The sequence below is a fragment of the Rhinolophus sinicus genome, linkage group LG07, assembly GCF_036562045.2.
Source record: "Rhinolophus sinicus isolate RSC01 linkage group LG07, ASM3656204v1, whole genome shotgun sequence".
NCBI classification, from domain to species: Eukaryota; Metazoa; Chordata; class Mammalia; order Chiroptera; family Rhinolophidae; genus Rhinolophus; species Rhinolophus sinicus.
Window position 1 is genome coordinate 885,047 of NC_133757.1, and position 14,746 is coordinate 899,792.

At 59.4% G+C, this 14,746-nt stretch overlaps 1 protein-coding gene across 28 annotated transcripts in view; it reads right to left on the bottom strand.

The window, feature by feature from the left end:
• The window catches only part of JAKMIP3 (Janus kinase and microtubule interacting protein 3), a 75,274-nt gene that overhangs the window by 17,892 nt on the left and 42,636 nt on the right, over positions 1–14,746 (bottom strand). For 15 of the 28 annotated variants that reach the window (XM_074338776.1, XM_074338775.1, XM_019728289.2 and 12 more), the window contains 12 exons: positions 14,365–14,511; positions 13,348–13,479; positions 12,030–12,065; positions 11,196–11,255; positions 9,714–9,842; positions 8,614–8,742; positions 6,152–6,235; positions 5,823–5,885; positions 3,351–3,449; positions 2,303–2,401; positions 2,150–2,209; positions 293–358 (listed from right to left, as the gene is read on the bottom strand). In XM_074338776.1, the coding sequence (XP_074194877.1) occupies positions 293–358; positions 2,150–2,209; positions 2,303–2,401; positions 3,351–3,449; positions 5,823–5,885; positions 6,152–6,235; positions 8,614–8,742; positions 9,714–9,842; positions 11,196–11,255; positions 12,030–12,065; positions 13,348–13,479; positions 14,365–14,511 (1,104 nt within the window). The remainder of the gene's footprint in view (positions 1–292; positions 359–2,149; positions 2,210–2,302; positions 2,402–3,350; positions 3,450–5,822; positions 5,886–6,151; positions 6,236–8,613; positions 8,743–9,713; positions 9,843–11,195; positions 11,256–12,029; positions 12,066–13,347; positions 13,480–14,364; positions 14,512–14,746) is intronic. The other 13 variants (XM_074338779.1, XM_074338778.1, XM_019728282.2 and 10 more) reach the window with 3 other exon arrangements.

Here is a 14,746-nt window from a genome sequence, read left to right on the forward strand (position 1 = left end):
CAAATAGAACACTGATGGCTTTACAGACCCACCACACCTCCTGGCCTTTGGAGGGGAAACTGAGGCAGGGCTGGTATTGGGGCAAGGTCTGGCTAAATCTGTCATTTGGAAACATGCATGGTGGGTGCTGTTTGATCAGAGTGTGTGGCAGACCTCCCAAGGAGGATAGGATCAGCAGACCCCCCCCGTGACCCCTCCGCCCAGGAAGAGCATTTTCTCTGAGCTGAGCAGAAGAAGGACACCTGCAGGGAGCCTGCCCCGCTCCCAGGAGCGCCCACACTGTCACTGTTACCTTTTCAGCTAAGGTCAGAACGGTCCTGGCTTGTATGACGACCACTTGCTCCTCATTGGTCAGGTTCTGCGGCCGAAAGCAGAATACACATGGAGTCAGCGTCCGGGCCTCCCCGGGCAGCTGGGACGAATGATGGGTGGCGGGTGGGGCTGCATGACAGGGGCATGATGGGGTTCAATGCCGGGTACACGGTGGGGCGGAATGCTGGGTGCTTAGGGGGCTGATGGGACAGGTGCAGGGTGGTGGGGCTGGGGCCACAGCTAAGGACGCTCTTACTAAGATGCCCCCCCAGGAGTCTGTGATGCCCTCTACTCTTGACCCTATTCACTCTGGGGCACACTGTCCCTTTTGTCCTCCCTCATCCTCTCACTGCTGGTAACCATGATGGTCTACGTTAGCCCACCAAGGCAGAATTGTGCTGGTGGGCAGCGTATCAACAGCCAGCCATGATATAGGCACCCCATTCTCTGTCCCTGCCCCCGTCTTTGTTAAAGTGAGCTTTCTGCATATGCAGGCCTGCATTGCACTTACAAATGTGGAGCGAAGGTAAAACATTCATAGCTGTGCAATGGTCCCCAAGCCTGATGTTTCTGCCTTATTTCTGCATGTCTTATTCCTGTCTCATCCCAAGGAGCCCAACTGGGTGGTCCCGCCAGGGCGGTGACTCTCAGACCCCACCTGCCACCTTTATCAGTGCCAGGGCGGGAGCTGGGCTGTCCCCACTGCTAGGCCCAACTTGTGGGACAGACAGGAAGGGGTAGGAAGGGCAGTGACTGACGGCTGTAGGCACAGAGGCAGGCTCTGTCCATGGGGCACGCTGCACCCCAGCTCGGGTGTGGTGCTGGGGTGGGGTCGGGTGTCCCCCATCCCTCCTGCCTCCAGGGAAACTGGCCAGGCTGCATGAGTGCCTGGTGTGCGTGTGCGTGTGTGTGTGTGTGTGTGTGTGTGTGAGAGAGAGAGAGAGAGAGAGAGAGAGAGAGAGATTGCATGTATTTATTTTCTTTCTTTCTCCTCCAACTGCATGAAGTGCACAATTTGATGAAGTGCTTCGCTCTTTCTTGAGAGCAGTGACCATGGTGGGGAGCCCGAGGTGCCTCAGGACAGCTGCAGCCCATGTGCTTGTTAGCACGCTTTGCTGGGGGGAAGTTCTGGGCCGTGCAGTGGGGCTGCCACCCAGTGCACTCAAGCCTCCCATTGGGTGGGTGGGCTCAACACGTGCAGGATGATGGCTGGAGGGAGGACGGAGGATGGATGGAAGGTAAATGGACAAAGGATGGAGGACGGAGGATGGATGGATGGATGGACAGGATGGAGGGGGATGGAGACGAGCAGTCACTTTTTCCACTCAGTAATTAGAATCGCTTTGAGGAGTTTGCTGTAGCAATTGGAACTCGGCCTTCAATGAGATTTGGGGATTATTTATGGGCTCTTTCCCTCCTCCAAAACCAAGGACATGAGAACCCCAGGAGTCTGGGGTGTCTAAGGCACCCCACGGGCCACAGCCCCACCCCACTGAGGGTGTGGAGGAGTGAAGGCCTGAGAGGGATTGCAGACACTGAGAACACGTGGCCAGAGTGTCTGCCAAGGAATCGGGGGTGCACAGCAGGGGCTTCCCACCCTCGCAGAGCAGGGGCCCCGACCCCACCGTGATTCAGGGTGCTGGTCGCCACCCACACAGGCGCAGGATCAACTTGAGAAAAGAACAGAATTTCTCCCAAATCCAGGGACGGTCTCAAGCAGCTCTGGCCACGAGGAGGGTGCGGCCGGGGCAGGCAGCCTGTGGCAGGTCTGCAGTGGGACTCACAGGGGCCCCTGGTCAGCACGAGGAGGCATGCACAAGTCAGGAGAGCAACATACACTTACGGCGTTGTCCCCCAAGATGTCCAGCTTCTTCATCAGCTCGGTGACCAGGATGTCCTGGAGGCAAAGAGACAAGGGACACGCAGCAGGTGAGTGCCAGGCGGGCAGGGGTGGGCCTGGGCAGTCAGGGCACGGTGGGGCAGGGGTTACCGTCACGCCTTCCGCCTCGCAGTACGCCTGGAGGGGGCTCTTGCCGTCCACGAAGGGGGTGTGGTGGAAGTTGATGGCGGGCGACTTCCTCTCCCTCTCCTAGACAGAAAGCAAGGCTGGGCCCAGGCGGCGGCTCCCTCCCATCTCCTCCCTCCGTGGAGGCTGTGCTGGGGGCGGCCAGGGGACATGGTGAAGCCACAGAGGCCACCGAACATGCTCAGCACGGTGCTTGTGAAAACGAAGCCCTGACCACAGGAGCAGCGGCCCCAGAAGATGGTCCCTGTGCCAACGCCGCCAGGAGCAGGAGCCCCCAGCCCAGACGGCCCTTGGGACAGCTCACTCGTCCACCACGGGGATGAGCACCCATGGGGGGTGGGGGCTCACAACCTTCCTGCCGCCCAGGGAGGTGGGTGGGAGGACCCTGAGGGGCAGCTCCATCTGGACTCCACCCACTTACTCAGTGGGCAAGTGGGGACCCCATGCCCCACATCTCAGGTGGGCTGGGACTCCAGGAAATGAGCCAGGTGGGAATTCGGGAGCAGAGGAACACCAAGCAAAGCTGGGCCTCTGTTGTATGAGAGGGTGGTCAACCCTCCAGCAAGGGTCACGACCTCCTTGGTGCCAGGTGTGCTGAAGGGGAGCCTGGAGCTGTGTGCGGGCGGCCAGCAGGCAGGTACCAGCCCAACTCACTGCCTTCCAGCCTCAAAGTGAACCTCATGTCCCATCCACCCTCTTAGGGGAGAGTGGCCGGTGGAAGGTGAGCGCAGCCATGAGGCTGTCCAAGCCCTGCTGGACCCTTTCCAAGGGGGCCTCGCCCCCGCCCCCACCCCTGCAGGAGGCCGAGGGCACAGCAGAATGCGAGGGCCAGGACAGCAGAGCCCCGGAGAAGGGCAGCTGGTCACTGTATGGTAATCCTCATACAAAGAGATGTGCCCTTTCCAACCGGCCTTTTGGGTCGTGTGCAAAGGCTCGTGAGTGTCAGGAAGGCCATGTATGCGGGCGACCGCTCACACCTCCCCTCACGCCCAGCATCCCACCCGCCCTGCACCTCCAGCTCCAGGATCCGGAATTCCAGCAGCTCGTTTTGGTCTTTCCCATCCTGGACCTCATGCTTTAACCGAGCCTCTTCCATCTCCATATGTTTAATCTATAAATTAGAAGATGGACGAGACACTGGAGGTCACGTGAGGTCAACTCCCTGGCTTTCCCGACAGCTGCCGGTGGTCAGCGGGGACAGGGAGCAGCCTGAGTGCCTGGCCAGAGCGCTCACTCCAACATGGGTCTGTGTGGGTCCCCCCAGTGAGCCTGGGTGAGCCCTACCCCTCATCTGATGGGCTGGTGCAGTGGGCGCAAGAGGTAAGATGTCCCCATGTGGCCCCTGCCTCGCCAATGGCCTGGGCAGTGCTCCTTGGAGCCCAGGGTGGCCCAGAGTCTCAGGGACAGTGTCTGGAGGAGGGGCCATGTCCTGTGGCTGCCTGGTGACCCTCCAGAACTGACTTCACTAATAAAGGGACTGTTTCCACATCAAGTTTGACAAAGGAACCTAATGTGTGAAGCCCACACCTTTCAAAGGGTAATCATGACACAGCCCCCAGTGTGTGTCCCCAGTGGCACCCGGAGGACAGAGAAACACACCAGGAGAGTGTCCACCATGGGCAGGTGGCTTGGCCCCCCTCAGCTGAACTTGGGGGCTGAAGAGCCTGCTCTGATGCTTAGAGGACGGTCTGATGGACCAGGAGTGTCTCCTCCGAGGGAGCTGGTGCCATTAGTGGTGGATCTTTCCACACTGCCGTGTGTCACCCTGAACAGCGGGGGCTGTGACCCCACGCCCATCATACCAGAGAAAAGTCACAGGTTTTAAGTGGGCGTGCGAGAGTTTAAGTGTGCATGTGAGTGTCTGCGTGTACACGGGAGCATTTGTGTGTATGTGTGCACGCGTGTTTAAGTGTGCACACAAGCCTTTATGTGTGCATGTGGGTGTTATGTGTACAGGTGCACGTTTGTGTGCTCATGGGCATTCATTCATATACAAACATTTGTGTGCACACGCGTGTTTAAGTGGACACAAGCTTTCAAGTGTGCACGTGAATGCCTTTGTGTGCATTTCAGTGTGCATGTTTAAGTGTTTAAGTGTCCACAAGAGTGTTTAAGTGCGCTCATGCGTGTTTGTGTGGACACAAGAGTGTTGTGCATGTGTGTATGTGAGTTGTGTGCGCACAGGAGCGCTTGCATGTGCATGTGAGTGCCACAGGAACAGCTCATTACGATGTGTGTGGAGGGTCCACGGGAAGCACGTAGGTGTCACTCGCCATTCAAGACATGACAGCACCCAGAGCATGGCCCCATGTGGGGTGGATGGCCCCGGGTGGGGCATGACTGGCCTTTGGCCCGTGGCTTGATCTGGAGGCTGCAGGCCTGCATGGAGCACTGCTGTGATGGCTCACGTCAGGCTCGTGAGCTGACGGCCCCCTGGGCTGCCTCCAGCAGGGCTGGCCTGCTAGGGCAGGCACGATCTTCTCTGCCTGTCACCTGCCTGTGGACAAGGCCAGCTGCTGGTGGGGAAGGGGCCCAAGCAGCCCCTTGTCACCATAGCATCGTGCTGGCAGAGCGATCTGTGAGGTCCCGGTGGCTGTTCTGCCTCTGGATGTGTAGCCACTGCCACCTCCCGCCTCACCACCTGACCTGGCCCAGAAGGTCCAGGCCTACCCACTCGGATGGCCACCGACTGCCTAGGTCTAATCTGAGAAACCTACAGCCCCAGTCTGCAGCCCGAGGACAGACTGGACTTGGGGGATTGGGTGCTGTAGAGGGAGATGCCCCCGGATGGACATCTAGCCTGGGATGTCCCAGCTTGGGGAAGGTGCGGTGGCCCCTTATTCAGGCCACTACTGAGAACAGCCCCGTCACGCACCCTGATTCTGACCCATCTGACATCTAATCAAGTCTTCCAGCCCACAAAGCCCAGCCTAGGGGTGGGGGTGATGGATGGCAGCACTTTGGAGGGCTCTTGTTATCCACAGGCCAGGAGAGCTCATAACTGGGCAGCAGCAGGTGAAGCCGTGATTTTGTCACACATGTGCTCACACTTGTTCGGAAGTGGCAGACACCAAGGCCCGGTCTCCTGTACACCCGAGGGGCTCTGTCTGGGACCATCGGCTCTGAGGACCATTGTGCGGAGTGCAGTTCCCTGGCCTGGTGGCTTCTGGTTGGGATGATTCCAGTGGTTTCGAAAAGGCAACTCTTTCAGAGTTTTTATAACCATCACCAACCACAGAACCCATCCGCATGACCAAGCACGGATCGAGGCTCTGCTAGGGACACCGGGCTCTGCCTGGGCCCAGGTACCTCCTTCGGGGCTGCCTGAGAGGTGGGCAGCCGCAGAAGTGAGAAGCACAGAGGGCCAGGTGGGGCCGTCTGCCCCGCCCGGCACCGCAGGGACCCCGCACTTCCATGAACGAGGGTGGGGGATTCCCGCTCTCCTGGGACCCAGCCAGACTCCCAGACGATGGGCTGGCCGCACCTTTTCTACCAGCTCTTGGTTTCTCCGATACAGTGCTTGCTTCTCTTCAATCCACTTCATATCCTTGAAAATGGAATGAAATGCAGAAATAAGTACACGGCGGGTAAAGTCAGGAAGCCAGTGTCCAAGTCACGGCTCAGCAGAGCAGAGGCTCTGACCAGCGGGCTTCACACAGCCTCTGAAGTAACCGCCTAGGGACAGCTTGTGCCACGCAGCTGGTGACAACCCAGGACTTCACCCATTTCCAGGAGGGTCCTGGAGCGTGAGCAGGAGGGAACAGGCCTGCCTCAGCCGGACCCCACGTGGCCCCTGCTGCCTGCAGCACTCACCCGCCCCTGCTCGGCCAGGGCCTTCTCCAGGTCCTCTATCCTGGTCTGCGCCCTCTGCACTTCTGCTTGGAGCTGCTCACGGGTCTGTAGGACGGCAGGAGACAGACATCAAATTTTTCCTAGGAGCCAGGACAGGCCCGCGCAGGACCCAGAGGACAGCCTGCCCGCTGGTTCGGCTATTGGAGAAGCGGCCATTCACAGCTTTGCAGCCGTAGGCAAAGTCAGCCCCACTCGGATTCCAGGGTGATCTGTGGTTCATTTTGAGGGGCTGTTAGGGGAAATCTAACAGTTGATGAGGATGGCTGGGCCTGCTGGGTGCTGGCAAAGGGCTCCTTTCCAGTCCCTGGATGACAGTGACGACCACACCCAGACAGCATGTGTGGCTGGTCAGCCTCCCAGACCCCAGGACGCCTCCCTTGGGGCACCAGCGCCCTCTGCTGGGCCTGGTTCCCTCCTTTTCCGCCTGTGCTTTCACTTACCCTCCTTCCCCCAACCTGCCCCTTATTCAGAAGACGGCCCCAAGCCCCACCTGGGCTTCTGGGGGGTCCCAACCGCTGTCCTGTGTGTTAATTCCCTCTCAGGTCTAAACCATGGGTGCTTTACCCTGATGGGTGCCCCTGCTCCCCTGAGAACAGCTTCCAGGGCAAATGAGAGCGTTTGGGGCCCTGAGGCCCTCCTGGGGTCCGTGGGCCCTGGATCTGCCCATGTGACCCCCCCACCCGTCTTCCTCCCCACACCACCTTCCTCCCTCTTGCCTGCCTCCTCCCTCCCTGAGGGCCTGAGGGAATAACAGTGACGCCTTCATGAGAATCCGGGGCAGGGGTTGGGGTGGAGGGGTCCAGTGAGTCAGCACCCCGTGTTTCAGAAGGAGGCTGAGGCCCGGGTGGGGTGGCAGCTGCCCACAGTCAGGACCACGTGCAGGAAGGGCTGTGCCCGCTCATGCCCACCCTCACTTTAAGGGTTCCTTGACTTGTACAGTGAGGGACGCCATTTCCAATTTTAATACAGTCTGCCCGCATGGGAATGTCACTTTTAAAAAAATGCAGTTTGACATTTTTACTCTCTGGTCCAAAATACTCTGTTTTCTTGTTTGTTCTTGTGTGGGTGCTCTGGTGCCCAACAGGATAAAGGGGAGCAGGTTCTTCCAGCTTCCAAATGGTCACAGCAGCTGCCCCTCTCTGGCCACCAAGAAGGGGCTTGGCCAGTCCCGCCCGGCTGCCTGGGCCACTGGGCTCTAGGAGTGTGAAGAGGGACTGTCACGCTCCCTTCTCCGAGGTCAGGGCAAGAACTAAGCACACCAGTGGGAGAGGGAACATTTAAAGCTCCCTACTAGAAAAAAAAAGTCCCTTCCATTTTCATCTCTCCTTTTCAGGCCAGAGGAAGGCAGGTTGCTGGCTGGCAGATGAGCCAAGCTCCACGGGAAGGGCCAGTAGGGGAGGCGTCTGCCACCACCGCTTCCAGGACAGGTGCCCTCGCTGAACCGTCAAGAAGGAAACCCGTCTAAGTGACCAGGCGGTCGAGGGCGAGAGGACTGAGCCCTGTGGCTCCAGAGGCAGCTCCAGAGGGGGTTCTGTGGATGCTGTCCCCTGGTCCCCTGGTCCCCAGAGGCCCACGCTCTGCCCAGCCAGTCACACTGAGTCATACACTCATGGGACGATGGCCTTGTGCCCTGCAGGGTGGTCGGGGAAGCAGAGCCGACCCACACCCCCCCGAGCTGCTGGCTTAGGAGAGCCCTTCCTTCCACGGGACTGCGGCCTGTTGCCCTGCATGGCACCTGTCAGAGCCCGGGCAGGTCCGGGAGGCAGTCAGGGAGTCCGAGCGGCCCTAGGTATGGTGGTGTGGGAGCCCCTTACCACGGCCTCTCTGAGCAGCCAGCAGTTCCCACCTCCCCAGATGGGACTCGAGACGTGTGCACCCCCCACTTCACCCAGGGAAGCAGGGTACAGGGGGGACATCCATCTGCTCCAGGCTGGGCCTGCCCAGCGAGACACGGGGTGAGGTGGGCACAGCTTCTGAGCGCAGAGCGAGGTGGATGAATGCGTAAGCTCAGCAAGTTTCAACACCTGAGCTCAAACGCTGACCCGCCCTCACCTTCTTGCCTCGGTTAAGGGAGAGCTCCCTACAAGCTCCGCTGCCAGGTTTGCAAGGAAGGTGATGTCACCTTCAAGGAGCCTCGGGCCCCGTGCCCTCCACACTGGGCCTGGAGCAGGATAAACTTGCTCTCTGGACGGCCACCAGCACACCTGTGCCGGCACTGCTCGGGGCAGGTCCCACCCAATGAGCTGACCACAGCGCCAGCTTCCCGACCCCTGGTTCTTAATCGCCTTGGGGAGCGTCACCGGAGGACATTAAGTGCGGGCGAGAAGGGCCTCTCGGGAAGGTGAAGCCACTGAGTCCCTGCTGGCCAGGGGTCAAGCAGGGAGGTGGGAGCGGGAACGTGGTGGAGTGGAAGTCAGTTAGACCTTAACTTCTCGCTCTGCGTCCAGCGTCCCTCCGACCTGCTCCTGCAACAAGGCGTACGCGCGCTGCAGAGCCTGGTACTCCATGGTCAGCTGCCGGAACCTGAGCTCTGTCTCTTCCTTGGCCATACCCTGGAGGCGCACGAGACACCAGTGAGTGCCCAGCCTCGGCCTGGGGCGGACAGATGGCCGAGCCGGCGGTTGAGGTCAGGGCGAGCCTTGTGGGGCGGCAGCCGGGGGCCCTGCTGGGCTTCCACCCGCTGGCCAGGCCACCCTGACCCAGCCCCTCCTCCCTGAGCAGGCCCCCTGAGGTCCCGCTTGCCCAAACGAGCTGGCCGCATTCCTCCCCACTGCTTCCCACTGCAGGCCCCTTCCTGCACAGGGACCCCCAACGCCTCCTTCTGGCTGCAATGACACCTCCCACTGGACCCCGAAGGGGTCTGTGCTCAGAGGACAAGCCAGAGGTCTGCGTGGGAGGGCGGCCGTGTCCAGGAGCTACCGGACCCTGGGACCCTAACCTGGCCCAGTGCCCCCAGCCCGTTCTGCTCCCCTAAGCTTGCTGGTGGCAGCTCTGGCTGTGTCTGAGATCTGTAAGCAGGTCCATGGCCTTGGGGCATCCACCAGGCCTGAGGGGGCAGGCACCATGGCCTCAGAGCCCCCTGGGCCTGGGCAGGGCTGTGGTGCAGCAGCCACTGCTTGTTCCCCGGCTCCAGGGGCAGAGCCAGTCAGCACAGGCTCCAATGGCCCGTGTTTGAGGTAGCCTCCTTCTGGAATGGACCAGCAGGGGGACACCCTGGCCGTGTTTCTATTGGAGACAAAGCCTGTGCTGCCCCGCATGTCCCCTTGGTCATGCTGCTGCCCCGTGCTGGGGGCTCAGACCTCCCCGTGCAGCCCTTTGGGATGGGGGGGCTCTCTGCACCTCCATACTGATGGGGTGAAGCCCTGGGCATGCCCTCAGAGGGAGGGGGTATTTCTCAGAGTGCAAACCCACGGACTGTTAGGGTCACGGCCAGTGAGGACCACCGGGCTCCTCCCCAGGGAGCAGCTCGAGACCCGATCCCGCCGGCCCCGCCCGCCAGACTGTCCAGCAGCCTCTGTGTTACCTCCTCCAGGTCGTCGTCTGGGGTGCACGGGGTCTGGTCTGTCCTGTCCGTTTGGTACGAGATGGAAGAGCCATCGGACTCCAGGGAGGCCTCCTCATCGTACCCAAAGAAGGTCTCCACGATGACCGGCTTCGGACAGAAGGGCCACCTCAGGCCAAACCCAGATGGGCGATCGGCCAGCCCCGGGGGCCCCTGGGTCATTCCCACCTCTCCTGCGCTGCCTGGCCACACCCCAGCTCTCAGTGTCCCTGCCCTGGGTCTGGTCCAGCCTCCCGCCCTCAGGCCAAGGGGGCCTTCTGGACGTGGGACTGGAGTTCTGTGGAGGCGCAGTCCACCTTCATGGTGGGGACCCGCTCTGCAGATCCCAGGGCAGTGGCACTGAACTGCCACCGTGCAGATGACATGACATGGGACCGACAGTGAACACCAGTCCAGCATTCAACACGTGGCCACTTGTCTAGTTGTCTAGTTGTTGTGTTTTCAAAAGTATCATCCTTGGCAAATTGGAATAAAAATGGAAACAAGAGCAAAGCAGGTGACTCCCCAACTAGCATGAGGGCTACCAGAGGGGACGCCTCAAGGCTCACCTCCAACTCTGGCATCCCGGGCTCCCCTCCCCCGGGCTGCTTCCAGTTCCAGCTCATGGAAGGTCCACTGGCCACAGAGTTCTCGGTGGCCACCAACCTCTGGCCCTCGGCGCCGAGCTCGGCCGGCTCACGGAAGTGCCACTCACGGCGGTAGGGCCCAGGTGGAAAGGGCGGAACTCCTGCAGCCGGTCCACTCTGCTAGAATGGAGCTGTCGGGTCCCAGCCTCAGATAACCTCTGAATACCTGAGACATCTGATGCCCTCTCACGTCTCCTAGGGGCCCTTCTGAGAGCCCCATGAGCTGGGAGTGGCGCCCAACGAGTATCTGATCGCCCGCATGGGGACACTGCTGACGGTTCAGAAGCCAAACAAAAACACACATGCTTTGCAAAAGCAGGACGCAAGCTAGGTCCTTTGGAATTGTCTCCCAAATGTCCTCTGATAGAAATTGCAGTTTTACCCAAAAGGACTGTGCTGCACAGAAGTTACCCCAGGTCTGCTAGATGGTCTGCATGGGACCTGTGGACACAGGACTCAGCCTGCAGTGCAGAGGTGGCCAGACAATGTGACGGGGGCCCAGCTGTGTGGGCACAGGGCGCGGCCCTCAGGACCGCGGGATCCAGGCAGGTCCCCGCACAGGGCAGCAGGAAAGCCAATGTCCCGGGGCTGCCCCCTGCTCATCACACGTCAGACCTCTCAGAAATTTGAAAGAAATAAGGTTGGATTTTTAAATTGATAAACAGAGTATTTACTTAGCGTCCTGTTTCTGTTCTTTCAGTTACAATTTTTAGAAGGAATAAAATCATTCTCTTCTCCCGCAGAGGAAGAGGTCCACTCGCAGGGGCGCTCGGGACACACGTGGCACGTGCACGCACGCTGCCATTCGCTCGCTTACCTTGGGGATCTTTGCCATTTTCTTCCTTTGTTTCCGGTATCTTAAAAGCTTGTCACGCTCCTGCAAGAGCCAGTGGAAGAGATTCTTTGAGTAATTGAGCAGCTCCACCAGTTTCAAATACACACTTTAATGTTCCTGTGTTGTCATTCGACTGGACGTACAGGGTGATTTCAAAACTGGCACACTGCCCACACTGCCACAGACACACAGGGCGTGTGCTGTGCAGCTGGGGACAGCGCGTCTTCGTGACCACTGTTCAGGTGCCCGTCATGCTCAGCCATTCTCCAGCCCCTTCCTGTCTGTGGTGGGTGGTTGGGGTGCCCTGAGGGGGGCTGGGCATTTGAACAGCACACACAGAAATGGGACTGGAGAGGACCGATGACAGCCCAGCCCCTGCATACTCTCTGAGCAGATGTGCACATATTGGATACGGACCCCACAAATGCCTAAGGAGACCAATGACTGCTTTTCTCCAGGGAGCTCGGCTACACTTTTGTGACGGTGACAGTGTAGGCCCAGGCTGGTCTGTCCTGCAGGGGCTCAGAAACCTGGGGTGGGGGAAGTGCCACCGACAGGGGTCATCTGACCCCTGCATGGATAGTTGATGTAATAGTGAGAGGAGCTGGGAGCCGCCACAGGCCACCGGGGCATGGATGGGCGTTCTCAGTCACCTGGGCAAAACCTCTGGGTAGGCAGCACTGCGGTCACAAAATCCACCCTCTGCTGACACTGCCACTTCTGTCTGCACTGGAAGGAGTCACTGGCATAGGTGGGGTCCCAGGGACAACGCAGGGGACAGGGGTGTGAGGACAGGGGGTGCCAAGTGGTACTTACTAACACGCTCTTCACATAACCAGCCGTTTCCAGGGTCTAGGAAGAGAGGACAGCACGCTGGAGAATTCGAGCATGACCCTTCCTCCCAGGACCCGCAGAGGCCGCCCCACACCCAGAATCGGTCGCTCCCCCACTGCCCTGAGGGTCTTACTTGGTCCAAAAGTCCCTTCCTCCCTTCCTAAGCTGATCCCCCAGAGGCACCGTGACCTGTGGGCACACCCAGGGGCCATCAGTTCAGGGTGACTGGGCCTTCCGGAAATGAGATAATGTGCACGTGTTATTGATGTCTTCCTTTTCCTGTTCCTAAGTTCTTATTACTGTGGGGACTGTCACCGTGTCACTGAACAAGAGCTTAGATCCCAGGCATGGTCGGGGCAGGCTGCGTGGGTGAGGCCCCACCCCACAGCTTGTGGGGGACACGGGCCTCTGTCTGTCCCATCTCATGTTACTTTGGGGGAACTCCAGTCATTGAAACAAGGCAGGCCAGCACTCTGGCCACGTGCCACGCCAGTGACAGAGAGGGGTGCTGCCGTCCCTCCTGCTGTGCGAGGACACAGAATGACCAGGGCAGCTGGTTCTGAAGTGATCTGACCAGAGCCAGTTGGGGTCCCACCGAGAAGCAGAAGGACCCCAAATCAGGATAATGGAAGGAGGATTTGATGAAGGACAATTTACAAAATTGTGCTGGGGGCGTCAGGGGACAGGGACAGGGCAGTGTAGCCGGCTGGCTGGGGCCCAAAAAAGATGTCCGTGTCCTAATCTCGAACCTGGGACTGTGAGCCTCTTTGGAAATAGGGTGGTTGCAGATGGGATTAATTTAGGGATCTTGAGGTGAGACCATCCTGGATTAGGGCGGGCAAGTGCCCTTAGAGAGAAGAGGAGAGGGGAGCAGGGGGAGAGCAGGGAGGGACAGAGAGAGGCCGTGAAGACAGAGACTGGAGTGGTGAGGCCTGGTGGCAAGGACAGTTCCTCTCCTCGAGCTCTCAGAGGGGGCGCCGTCCTGACAGCACCTAGGTCTTGGATTCTGGCCTCCAGAACTGTGAGGAAACAAGTTGCTGCAGTTTTAAGCCCCCAGCTGCTGCCACGGTGACACAGAACCTAACTGGCTGTGCTTCAGCTGCTGAAAACCCTGGTCCAAGGCGGTGAAAGGAAGCAGAGTTTCAGGGGAGGGCCACCTCCAGCATGACCACAGCGCAGGGACCCAGCCCAAGCAGACCCCAGGGGGTGAGGGGGCGAGGGTGTAACCTCGGGGGGCAGCAGGGTACAGAGAGGGGAGAGGAGCAGGGCCCAGACCGTGGGGACCCCTGCGCCTCGTCACCTTGGAAAGCTCGTCTATGAGGCCTTGCTGCTCCACTATCTGCAGCTTCAAGAAGTCAATTTCTCGTTCGTCTTGACTTTGATCCAGGTCGTTCAAGGAACTGGGTCTCCTTATGGTCCTGACTCTGTGTCTCTGAAAAACCAGCCAGACCATGTCACAAGGGCCAGAGCGGATGGTCCAGCCAGATGATGGGGGAGCCAGGGTCCTCCCACTCAGCCTGCAGGCGCCCACTCAGCCCTGCCACCGCTCCCGTTGGCTATGGGCAAGGGGGTTCCCTGCCCTGACCTTGGGGCAGTCCAGCTGCAGAGCCCAGGGATACCGAGGCTGTGTCCTGCTGATCCCCAAAGTGGGACCAGAGCTGTGAGGCCTGGGCTCAGTGCCCACGGGGAAAACTCTGCACCCCAAAAATGAGAGAGTTGTCCGTGCCAGTTCATACCTCACTGCCTTTTCTAAACTTAGAGTGTAAAAAGTAGGGGGTTCTGGAGAGTGGGGTGTGGGGGGCACTCCTGCCCACCTGCCACATCTGCTGAGTTTGGGATAAACTCGCATTCACGGCCTCTGGGGCCCCCGAAGCCAGAAGGAACACACAAGACACCAGCTAGTAGGCCCGGCAGAAGTAGAACCTCTCCTGGCCCCAGGCCCGGCCTGCTGGTTCCTTTCCCTCCCACGGCCAGTGCCCTAGGCTCTCACTCCCGCTGACGTGTTCAGAGTTGGAAGATGGCATGGGTGTGGGGGGGCTGTGACATGCTCAGTGACTTCCCTGCTCTGTTTTGCTTCCACCTGTCACTCCTGTCACTCCCCTAGGCAGGCACCTGTGACACCTGCCTTCAAGCACCCAGACCCTTATCTAAGGCCCTCTCTCCCAGGGAGCGGGCCTGTGGCACTTCCTGTCCCCACAAACCTAGTAAGACTGAAGGCCTGGCCTTGTCAAGCCTCCTGCCTGAGACACAGGGGACTTGCTGCTGGTGCAGAGGAAGCGCCGCCTGCTGGCCTGGTGGACCCGTCAGGGTCCCTTACCATTTCTATGTTCTCCTGGGTGACAAATTTTAACTTGTTTTCCATTCGACGTAAAGTGTGGGACAGATCCTCGTTTTTCCGAGTGAGGCGTTTGTTTTTATCCAGCAATGGCTTGTACTGACTCTCAGCTTCTCTTAAACGCTTTAACTGAAAGACAAAATTAATTTCAAAGATGCTGTTTTGGTTTTGCTTTTCTTTAGTGGTGACAGCAGGTCACCATACAGACTCAGCAGCTGAGCAGATCACGCTTGGGTACACAGTCGGGGCCGTCAGAGCTGGGTAACCTGCCTGGGCCCGGACCCCGGGCTCTTTGGAAAGCTCTCCCAGGAGACACAAGTCAGTGGGAAATCTCAGCAGCTGAGAAGGACCAGCAGTGATGGCG